Genomic DNA, 12,728 nt, shown 5'->3' with positions numbered 1-12,728 from the left:
TGCCATTGTTCCCACCTGTTTGTACCAGCAATCATTCTCGCTACTTTCATGTCTGTTACTTCTAACTTATGAATAAGATATCCTGAGTCCACCCAGCTTTTGCTCCCGTAAAGCAAAGTTGGTCTGAAAACAGACCAGTGTAACGATAGTTTTGTCTGGGAGCTGACTTCCTTCTTACAGAATACTGTTGATCGCAACTGCGAGCTCACTGCATTAGCTTACTGCACCTTGATTCAGTCTCACTTGCTATATTACCATCCTGAGGAAACACACATCCTAAATACTTGAAATTATCTACCTGTTGCAGCTTTGTACCACCAATCTGACATTCATTTCTCTCAGATTTCTTACTTACTGACATCAATTTAGTCTTCAAAAAGCTAATTTTCATTCCATACTCATTGCAACTATTTTCAAGTTGCAAGATATTATACTGCAGGCTTTCGGCACAATCTGCCATTAAGACCAAGTCGTCAGCATAGGCTAGACCGCTTACTACATTTCCACCTAACTAAATCCCTCCCTGCCACTTTATACTTTTCAGCAGATGATCCATGTAAACTACGAACAACAAAGGTGAAAGATTACAGCCTTGTCTAACCCCTGTAAGTAACCTGAACCAAGAACTCATTGTATCATCAATTCTCACTGCAGCTCAATTATCAACATAAATGCCTTTGATTTTAATAATCTACCCTTAATCCCATAGTCCCCCAGTATGGTGAACATCTTTTCCCTCGGTACCCTGTCATTTGCTTTCTCTAGATCTATGAAACATAAACACAACTGTCTATTCCTCTCGTAGCATTTTTCAATTACCTGGCGCATACTGAAAATCTGATCCTGACAGCCTCTCTGTGGTCTGAAACCACACTGGTTTTCATCCAACTTCCTCTCAACGACTGATCGCACCCTCCCTTCCAAGATGCCAGGGAATACTTTGCCTGGTACACTAATCAGTGAGATACCTCGATAGTTGTTGCAATCTTTCCTGTTCCCTTTCTTATAGATAGGTGCAATTACTGCTTTTGTCCAATCTAAAGGTACCTTACCAGCACTCCATGCTAATCTTACTACTCTATGAAGCCATATCATTCCTGCCTTCCCACTATACTTCAGCATTTCAGGTCTAATTTAATCTATTCCTGCTCCCTTATGACAATGAAGTTTATTTACCATCCTTTCCACTTCCTCAAGCGTAATTTCACCATCAATATTTGCCTCCTCTCCTTGAGCTCCGTTGTTTGCGACACCACCATGAAGATTTCCTTTTATGTTCAGAAGATTTTCAGAATATTCCCTCCACCTGTCCAGTGATTCCCTGGGATCTATTATGAGTTCACCTGAATGACCCAAAACACTGTTTATTTCCTTTTTCCTGCCCTTTCTAAGACTCTTTATTACTGTCCAGAAAGGTTTCCCTGCTGCTTGACCTAGCCTTTCCAGGTTATTACCAAAATCTCCCACGACTTCTTTTTGGATTCAACAATTTTGTTTCGCTCTGTTTCTTTCATCTATGTACAATTCCCTGTTTGTATTAGCCCTTGTTTGGAGCCATTGCTGATAAGCCTTCTTTTTACGTTTACAAGCTGCTCACTTCATCATTCCACCTAGATATTCGCTTTTTCCCATCTTTACACACAGTTGTTCCTAGGCATTTCCTTGCTGCTGCAACTACAGCATCCCTGTATTCTACCCATTTTCTTTCTATATTCTGAACCTGCTTACTGTCCACTATTCGGAACTTCCTACTAATTATATCCATGTACTTCTGCCTAATTTCCTCGTCCTGGAGATTTTCTATTCTTATTCGTTTACAGACAGATTTCACTTTCTGTGTCCTAGGCCTAGAGATACTTAGTTCACTACAGATCAGATAGTGATCTGTTTCACCGAAAAATCCCCGAAAAACCCATACATTCCTAACATATTTCTTGAATTCGAAGTCAGTTAAGATATAGTCTATTATGGATCTGGTACCCCTAGCCTCCCTTGTGCAGTGGTGAGTAGTCTTATGCTTGAAGAATGTATTCGTAACTGCTAAACCCATATTAACACAAAAGTCCAGCAAACGCTTCCCATTCCCATTAGCTTCCATATCTTCCCCACATTTACCAGTCACCCGTTCATATCCTTTAATTCTATTTCCAACTCTCGCATTGAAATCGCCCATTAGCACTACCCTATCCTTGTTGTTGACCCTGACTACGATGTCACTCAATGCTTCATAAAACTTGTTAGTTTCATCCTCATCTGCACCCTCAATGGTGAATACACCGAGATAATTCTCGTCCAATTTCCTCCAACTACCAAATCTACCCACATCATTCGCTCGTTTACGTGCCTAACAGAAACTATGTTGCGTGCAATAGTATTGTTGATGTACAGCCCTACCCCAGACTCTGCCCTTCCCTTTTTAACAGCTGTCAAGTACACTTTATAATCTCCTAGCTCTTCCTCTTTATCTCCCCTTACCCAAATATCACTTACTCCTAGCACATCCAGATGCATCCTCTTTGCTGACCCAGCCAGTTCTACTTTCTTTCCTCCGTAAGCCCCATTAATAGTGATAACTCCCCATCGAATTCCATTTCGTTCGCCAAGTTGTTTCCAAGGAGTCCCTCGCCTGTCAAATGGGAGTGGGACTCCGTTACTCCCATTGGTCTGAGGCTTGCTTAAAATGTTCTGAGCTCTTTAATTTCAAGAAGCAGGATGCTACCCTACTTACACATAGTCCAAGTGAGGATCTCTCCTCTAACGGGTTAGGGACCACCGCTGGATTGTATAGCCCTAGCCGCCTGAGCGCAAGGAAGGCCATGACTCGGAATATGTCCGAAATGCCCACTCCTATTCCGTAGCAGCTGGTATCCCAACTCTCAGGACCACTTGCTGGGCTACTCACCCGTTGCCCATGGTTTACGAACTAGGACGTGACTACAGTAACCCACACCATGAACCATTTCTTTATTATACATAGCTTTTGTTTTTACAACTTGCTTTATGGTGTATCAACACAAATGGGTCTTATGGCGACGATGAGATAGTAAAGGCCTAGGAGTAAGGAGAATTGGCCGTGGCCTTAATAAAGGTACAGCCTTGTGTGAAATTGGAAAACCACAGAAAACCATCTTCAGGGCTGCCGACAGTGGGGCTTGAACCCACTATCTCCCGGGTGCGAGCTCGCCGCTGCGCGCCCTAAATGCACGGCCAACTCGTCCGGTATTATACATAGCTAGCCGCAGCAACTGGTTGTACAGTACCTCTGTATAACGTCACTGGATCTCGGGAAAGTAGCCCCTACAAAAACGTTTCTCAAATCTGCAGAATGGCATCAAAACATGCGAGCCCCAAATTCTTAGAAAGGCCACGACTACTCAGTGGCAGAATTGTAACGCATCTGACGCTTAGTACAGTTAAATTTTATAGACAGCAGGAATATTTTCATGATGTATCGTCGTATTGTAAAGATACGTGGAACTTGTATTGCCGACAAATTTTCAACGGGTTCTCATCGATATTATGATGCCAATTTTAAGTTAATGGTTATTGTGTTCAGCCCCCAAGAAAATACGGCATAGGCCTAACTAAAGCCAATATTCGGCGTTAGCATGAAAACAAATATAACTTTTAAAATGCGTACTATACAAAAACTGCATTCAGTGGCCCGCAACAAGGACGCTTTAAGCGAGTGAGGTATGTGCGCGAAAAACGCAAGGACGGAATGGCTATACTATGGCGCAATAAACTCTTTCGTTGAATTTCAACGTCCGCGTCATTGTTAGCCCTATATATCACTAGCCGCTGAAGTAGTCTGAACGCAGCAAGCAAGACGTGCGTGTAGCGGTAGCTCACTGTACCTGGCGGTGAGTAAAAGTAACAGTTTTATAGACAGCAGGAATGTTTTCCTGATGGATCGTCATATTGTAGGGACGCATGGAACAAGTACTGCCGGCAAATTTTCGACGTATTCTCTTTGATATATGATGCCAATTTTAAGTTAATGGATATTAAACCTGCAGAAATAAATAATAATTGTGCAGCCACAAAAAAAAATACGGCACAACTAAAGCCAATGTTCGGCGTTGGCGTGAAGACAAAGATGGTCAAAAAATGTGTACTGTTTAAGCAAGCCATTCATATGATTTTACAAAGCACTTTTTAAGCCTGATTTAATTTTTTTAAAAGAAAAATTGAGGGTTGTCTTGGATTTTGAGAAATACGGTAAAAAGAAATTTGATAAGTTATGTATTTGGCGTTATTACTAGCTTACTTCCATTTTATTTTCATTTTTTTTTAAGTCATCAGGTAACTTCTCCCCCTGGATAGGTGGCCTATACATTTTAAAGGAAGAGGAGGAATTATGCAAGTAGAAACAGATCATTCCCTACCACTATAACCAAGGTTATTAGAGAGTTCCGCCGAGCTGAGTAGTTCAGGCGGTAGAGCACTGACCTGAATCCAACTTGGCGAGTTCAATCCTGGCTCAGTTTTGTGGTATTTGAAGGTGCTCTAAGTATATCAGGCTCGTGTCGGTAAATTTACTGGCACATTACAGAACTCCTGTGGGACAAAATTCTGTTACCTCAGCATGTCCAAAAACCATAAAAATGTAGTTAGTGGGACATAAAAACTACCATTATTATTAGACAGTTCTACTCCCATCAGTACATGGAGCTTCTGTATCTAATATATTTCCTTCACTGGATAATAGTGATAAATAGATCCCAGATTTTCGTGCACTACCAAATCTCAAAATATTCATGCACTATCATGTAGCAAAACATGCACAATAAACTAGAAAATATGCACTATCAAAATTCAGTTCCTTTTGAAACATTGTACAACAACTAATTTCTCCAAATTGTCTTAATTTAAGCTGATCCATTTATCTGTCAGCACATTCTTAAGCAGAGAAAATGATCTTTCTACGTCACAAGAAGTGACAGGTGCATACTTAAATGAAGACATTTGGAACGAAGTGAGGTGAAATTGTATGTCTTTTGCATTTTCATCACAATAGGTCTTATATAAACTTATATCAAAAATTTAAAAACACTATTTTAAATAGTTCTGTAATAGATTTATATAAACTTGACAAATTCAAAATCAGGATTTGAACAGATCACTTTGTTCAACCTGTCTCTAGCTGCCGGAGCTACTTCTCCATGCGATGATGGCAGACACATTTGAATGTCCTCAAAAACTGGTAACGATTGCCTGCTGCAATGACAAAGACGTGTGATGAGTGAGAGTTCTGGGTAAGAAAATCCAGAATAACAGCTGAAGAGGGTTCATTGCAAAACCAAGGTTTGTAAGTTGCTAGCTCAGTAATGTAGCATCAGAGTAGTGCAATACAAGTTTAATTTTGTTCGGTTAATATAGATGAAAAAGTGAGCCACTAATGAGTAATGCACAATTCCGAAGAATTACAGAGATTGGCGTGGGGCCTTCCGGCTTATGTCAATGTTTACTCAAGCAACAGGAAAGAAAGTGTGGTTAATTGGATTATAGGACCTCTACCTTATGTACTAACTTTGGTTGTCACATAGAATGCCAAGAATACATTTTCTCCATCTCTCAGTATTAGACATACTGTATAATGTAGAAAAATGGTCTCAAATTCTGCAAACCTTCATTCATAAAAGGCACTATCATGCAAGTTAACATTATATATGCGCCACAAGAAAAGTCATATTATGCAATATTAAATGTCCAAATATTTGCTATTAAGACCAAAATATGCATTATGCATGAATTTGTTTCTAAAAAGGCCAAAAACATGCAGGGAAAAAGAACGGTTATTTGGAATCGTTAAGCCATAAAAAAAATATTTGCAAAGTTTGACAGATGTAACCAGCTTATTTAAAAACATACATTTGCATGGAAATGCAGGCTCTAGTGATAAGCATTTAATGGAAGTATTTTGTGGTGTGTGCAGCAGGAAATAATTATTTTGTTGTTAAGAGGTGGAAATGAATAGTAAGTTATGGTTATATAGTTTAAACGAAAATAAGTAGAATATTTTCTGATTTTTGTATATACTGTAATATGTCCCAGCTATATAAGTACCGTATGCACACATTACTAAACATTATTTTACAAGGAATTGTACATTTTTTATCTGTGGATGTCACTTATTTCTCCCTTCGAATATTGGTTTCTTATTCTAGGGGTGTAATCATTTCTGTTTTCACAGCTCTGAACACTGCAAGTCCTGGAGCACTGACTGCTGAGGGAGGTTCACCTTCATCTCTAAAGCACAAGAGTTTGGAACTATGGCGTCGTCTGGGAGTTAAACCCAGTATGCTAACACAGTGGAATTCTAATTTACGGATGGTATGGTCCTCAGTATCGTAAACTAGTAATGTAGCATTTTCCTTTCTCTCTGTAATCTTAAATCCTTCTCCACTGGGACAGGCTTCATCATTTAAGATTAATGATAATTATCGTTTTCACTGATTATAATCAGTGATTTACTTTTGCACAAGTTTACAGGTTCGATTCTGGCCAAGTAAGCCTAGTTTTGCAGGACTGTCAAAATGTCTTGGCACTCCATGTCACTGTTGTTGCTGGGCTGAGTGGCTCAGATGGTTGAGGCACTGGCCTTCTGATCCCAACTTAGCAGGTTCACTCCTGACTCAGTCTGATGGTATTTGAAGGTGCTCAAATACCTCATCTCTGTGTTGGTAGATTTATTGGCACGTAAGAGAACTCCTCCGGGACTAAATTCTGGCACCTTGGCATCTCTGAAAACCATAAAAGTAGTTAGTGGGACGTAAAGCCAATAACATTATTTATTCACAGTTGTTGGCATGTTAAGCATCTCTGTGTCTGTATTTGGAAGATGGTGGGTTTGAATCCCACTGTCGGCAGCCCTGAAGATAGTTTTCTGTGGTTTTCCATTTTCGTATCAGGCAAATGCTGGGGCTGTACCCTAATTAAGATCATGGCCGTTTCCTTCCCACTCCTAGCCATTTTCCATCCTTGAGTTGCCAAAAACCTTCAGTGTGGTAGTGCACCACTGGCAAAAAAGAATTCTTTGTCATCTGCCAGTAATTAAATTAATTCAGCCATTGTATCCATTCCAGTGGATCCCAAGTTTGTAGGTTTTATCCCAGTTGAGGTAGTCTATTTTTGAAGGACAGTCAAAAATCTTGGCACTTCATTGTTGTTGTGGGCATGTTGGCGCACTCATTGGGTAGTATGAAGAAAAGTTTGTAACTTCTCAGGAGCAGTGGAGAAGTGGCTCACTCAAATGAGCAGTTGCTTCATTTCGTATGAATAAAAGTTTCCTGCAAGTGCAGATAATATACTCTGTGACTTGAGCAATGTGATTTTGGAAATGGAATTGTATCTTTGATTTTTTATAACATTGTTTCTTTAATGGCTGAAGATGTCTTTTAAAAAAGAGGAAACATGCACTGATAATGTTATCCTGATCAGAAATAAACCAGTTTGGTAATGTAAAGGTGGAATTTTCTGAAAAGGAACCATAACAGTTGTTAAGGTTGACAATACAGACTTTAAAATGTTCTTTTTATGTAATATTCATTCTCTATTGGCAATGAAAAAAATCCAGCATACACATTTATGCATTTGAAAAGAAGTGAGATATTTTCACATCCTTAGTTGCATTTATTCACCTTGTATTTTAAGTTCATAAAGGTGATTAAATGTTCCATCACCACCATTGTAAATTGAGAGGAACTTCCTACCACCCGAATGCGATGCTAAGATCCCTTATGCAAGTTCACCGCCGATCGCTTTTCCGGTATAGTACTTCCTCAAATTACCGCAATGACGGGACGTTAACACCAAGATCCGTAAGTGTGCCGTAGCCGTCCTTTCGTGGGATACAGTTTCTTGAAAAACACATGATAGAGTATTTAGCGTTGATGGGACTGAAATTTCTGGACGGTTGATACTGGAAATCGTTTCTTCAAGGAACAAATAATGTGGGATTTTTACAGTGTGATTTAATTAGGATGTTCGCGGGAACAAATTATATGGGAAAACATAGCTTCCGGGAACGTATAATCGAGGTTCTACTGTATATCACCCATCCCCCACCCATTGATTAAACGAGATATCCTATTAACACCTGAAGTAGTGTCGACCTCCAAAAATGTAGATTGTTATGATCCAGAAGCCATTTCTCATACACACACCAATTCTTTAAATTGTTGTGAATCAAGGGAAATTAAAAATGACACATGTAAATAGTGAGTAAAAGTAAATTAGTAATGTTTTATTTTACCTGGTAAGTTCAAGGCCTTCGGACCTTCTCTTCCATCTAACCAGGCACTGAAATATGTAGTACAACCTTGATAATTGAAAATCGGTTCATTCAAAATCCCATCGAATTCAAAGAAACGCTCGTTTTTGGAAACATGTGGTTTTGCATGTTATTTAAAATGTGATCGTACTAAGCGGCAATAGCGAAAATTTGTGATGCGATAAGTGAGTTTTTTAAAATATAGATTTAACACGATGAGAATTGGGACTTCAAATTTATGACGTGTAAATGTGTAATTCAAAATACAGATAATTCGTAATTTGAAGAACAGTATCAGTCCCATTACCAAAATTCAGACTTTTAATTCAAAACTACCTTTACGTTAAAAAAAAAATAGTACTTTACAGAGTAATTTAAATTCAAAATGTATCCACGTCATGATAGAATGCGTCTTCCGGAACGTGCAGGCGTAGCTTTCCGCACTTTCACTCACTTCAATGTGTCTACAGTGTGCCTAATGTTTGCTGAGTTTGAGTGAAATCATAATTCTTTTGTATTCAGCGTTGTAAGGAACGCCACAATATCACGAAGCAGGCAGTGTGTGGAGAAGCAGAATCCGCGAACTCTGGCGATGCGGACAGTTGGCGATAAAGTGTGCCTCATATAATCAATTTGTATGAACCAAACAATATTGTCAATGCCGATGAAACAACATTGGTTTTTTTTAATGCCGAACCTAAATGGTCTCATAGTTTTAAAGGAGAGAGTGCCAGCCAGGAAATAGTACAAGGGTAGGGCCCGTGGGGGTCATTGTACTGTGTTGCAATGCACATGGAAGCGAGAGACTTCCTCCCCTCATCATGGTAAAGTTTGATAAATGACAATGTTTTAAGGGCGTCGGGCACTTTCCGTGCAGGTACAAAGCATATAAAAAATGCAAATAGTACAATAATCAAAAAAAATAAAGCATATGCACAGGGGAGCCAGCATAATTTGTCCTCGTCTTTGAATCGTGATTTTTTTTTTTCGTTGCATGAGGTTATAGGTATCGTAGGTAATAAATTTCATATTAATCTGTATTGAAGAGCAATATAGTGTAAAACAAAAACAAAAGCTTAAGGTTTCCAGCTATTCAGTACTGTTTATTGTAAGCTTAATATGTGTAACTTTTTTAAGGGTATTGAATAGGTGCAAACCTTTAGCTTTTGTTTTACACTATATTGCATGAGGTTATGTTTGCCAGTATCCAAGTGAATCATTTGAATAAACTAAATGCACCTTGTTGGATACATTTTGTAAATAGTATTTTCCATAGCATTTGAAAGGTTTAAACTGTGAATCTAGTTGATTGTACTGTGATACAAATACTCCGGACTTACTTTGCATATTCATTTCAAAACTACCTTCTTCCGCCCTTGTCCTTCACATACTGGCAACCATCGCACTCAATCAGCTGACTCTCCCGCTCCCCTGACGTCAATTCCACTTCTTGTAACTTCTAGAATGAACTCAAATGTATATAAATACTGACCACCGGGCCTAACCCGGCAGGTGGAACTAAAACCAAACCAAACCCCATGGCACTACAGCCCTTGAAGGGCCTTGGCCTACCAAGCGACCGCTGCTCAGCCCGAAGGCCTGCAGATTACGAGGTGTCGTGGGGTCAGCACGACGAATCCTCTCGGCCGTTATTCTTGGTTTTCTAGACCAGGGCCGCTATCTCACCGTCAGATAGCTCCTCAATTCTAATCACGTAGGCTGAGTGGACCTCGAACCAGCCCTCAGGTCCAGATAAAAATCCCTGACCTGGCCGGGAATCGAACCCGGGGCCTCCGGGTGAGAGGCAGGCACGCTACCCCTACACCACGAGGCCGGCTCGGCAGGTGGAACTAGAGTATTCAAATAATTCACTTGGATAAATCACTGGCAAATATAACCTCATGCAACAACAAAAAAATCACACAATTCAAAGACGAGGACAAATTATGCATTAATGTGTCTTAGAATACTTTGTAACGCGACAAGGGTTGGCATTTATGAATTACGAGAGAAGTGCCACGGCAGAAAGTAGTACAAGGATATAGTCACGGCTCTGTGCTGTAATGCACACAGAAGCGAGAGACTTCCTCCCGATGATATAGATGTTGATTCCCATAGGGAATATGAAATATATGTTCCAAATGAGTAAATTTATAATACCATACTCATTCGGAATGAGTTAGCTGGAAAATTTATAATGTCCAATAACGGACCATTTATAAATTTCTTAACAATGACTGTCAAAATATATGTTGAGTGATACTCGATATCGGACTTGTAACAGTGGACTTCACTGTCAAGTGTACCTCGACATTGGTCTAGTAAGCGTTATCAGTGCCGTGACCTATATCTCAAATCTTGTAATCAAAATGTTTACAAGAAATTTAGATGGAGTGTTCATAATACAAGGTAACGTATCCACAAAGACGCTCACGAAATGCTGTTAGTTGTTACAGTTATTTATTCACATCTATTTAAAAATTAACACACACACAACCTTAATCGCAGTATCACAAACAAAAGACTTCGCTCGGAGAACGTCAACAAAGCCGCCATTTTAAACAACTGCCGGTTACTTCAACATGGAGACTGCAACCACTGCATGTCACAACTACACGAGGTCACAAGTATATTCTTGCTACACCATAACTCTACTAAACAATTACTTGTCGTTACCATCAAGACCACCTCCTTATATATGTGCCTGGCCAGGCTTCCAGAAAGCTACATTACAAAAAAATACCTTCCTGAAAATTCTAGAGTGCCTAATAACATGATTATAATGTACAGAATATTCTACCATCATATAGTGCTTTTCTGGAAGTTACAGTGTGTTTCAAAATTTCATAGCGGATTACAAATTATATATAAGAATAAATTAAATAATAATAATAAATTATATAATATTAATTTACAGGTATTTACATTAACTGAACTCATATAAATATTTATGTACAGCACATGTTTCATGACATAACCTCACACACAATACTATCATTCGATTACGTAAATAATAATAATAATACTGAATGGATGTACATCACAAGTCATAATAATTGTAAAATAATAACAATAAATAATTCAAGCTCGATACTTGCATTATTTACCCATGGGTGAGAGAATATTGTTTTCAAGTTATATCATGCCTTTGCTGGCGAGATGTAGTGTTTATACTGCACTATGTCTTCTGGTATGGGCTATATCAAATTTGTTACTTTCATTGACCTGTCTCAGTCTCATCCTTGGCTTTGACAATGTGAAAGTGACTGAGGTATGAGTGATGCTAGTAATACCCTTCCTTATGCAGCCAGTCCCTGTTATGAATGGTGTGAAAATATCGCTCATAGGGTTGGTTGGTGCATGCATTTCAGTGGGCTTGGCAGACTGATATGTAATAGCAACGGCTGGCTCAGTGAGGAAAGCAACGGGAAACTACCTCACTCCTCATTTCCCTAGTACGCCTCTTCAGTGATGCCTAGGCTATTTATGACAGGTGTTGGCGGAGCTGCAGAGAATCAAACCAGCCTTCGGGCTGAATACCCAACATACATACAACATACATCTGTTTATCACACTTGCGTCAAGGCTTGTGATGGCAAGAGCATTGGTGTGTCGGAGTTGGCATTTACAGTGAATGGTGGTAATGAAATGACCAATGCAGTCTCATTTGCATTTCCAAAAGAACTTGTAACATCTGTGTATTTCTTCCATGCATAAATCTGTTTCTGCAGCAGTTGGATGACTGGATTTTATGTTGAATGTTGAATGTAGTGAAAATTCAGCCAGGTGGGTGGTTTTTTTTTTTTTTTTTTTTTTTTTTTTTTTTTTTTTTTTTTTTTTTTTTTTTTTTTACGTGATTATGTATGTGGTTCTTTATCCTTTAAGCATAACATAATAATTTTGTGTGGCTATTTCTAGCCGAGTGCAGCCCTTGTAAGGCAGACCCTCCGATTAGGGTGGGCGGCATCTGCCATGTGTAGGTAACTGTGTGTTATTGTGATGGAGGATAGTGTTATGTGTGGTGTGTGAGTTGCAGGGATAAGCATAACATGATGTGTAATATTAAAACCTGTTATTGAATGAAGGTTGCATGAATTTTGTGTTTTCAAGTGGAATAATCGTTACAGTTACTTCCTATCAGACTGTGTGACTCATGAAGGAGTTACATATGATAAACTTCATTGTAATTACATATTTCCTAGTTACAATGGTATAGAAAATTGCAATACAATGTCACTACATTTATATACATATCATATACAGGGCAGGGGCGTAGCCAGGGGGGTTACTGAGGGGTTAGTATCCTCCCCTATCAGGGAATGTTTACAAAAAGAAAAGAAACGTAAACTGTTGAATCTATTTTCTAAGAAGCCTCAAAAGTTGGATTGTAGATTGTATACTGAACTTTTGTTTTTAAAGTGCTATTTGTTTGGGGCATTGACCTATAGAGATC

General features: G+C 39.0%; 1 protein-coding gene across 2 annotated transcripts in view; it reads left to right on the top strand.

Annotated features, from left to right (window-relative positions):
• LOC136874269 (transmembrane protein 209) overlaps positions 1–12,728 on the top strand; it is a 107,923-nt gene that overhangs the window by 62,513 nt on the left and 32,682 nt on the right. For both annotated transcript variants that reach the window (XM_067147893.2, XM_067147894.2), the window contains exon 7: positions 6,197–6,336. In XM_067147893.2, coding sequence (XP_067003994.2) covers positions 6,197–6,336 — 140 coding nt within the window. The remainder of the gene's footprint in view (positions 1–6,196; positions 6,337–12,728) is intronic.

The sequence above is a fragment of the Anabrus simplex genome, chromosome 5 (genome assembly GCF_040414725.1).
Source record: "Anabrus simplex isolate iqAnaSimp1 chromosome 5, ASM4041472v1, whole genome shotgun sequence".
Lineage (NCBI taxonomy): Eukaryota > Metazoa > Arthropoda > Insecta > Orthoptera > Tettigoniidae > Anabrus > Anabrus simplex.
This window is presented reverse-complemented; position numbering and strand designations above follow the sequence as displayed.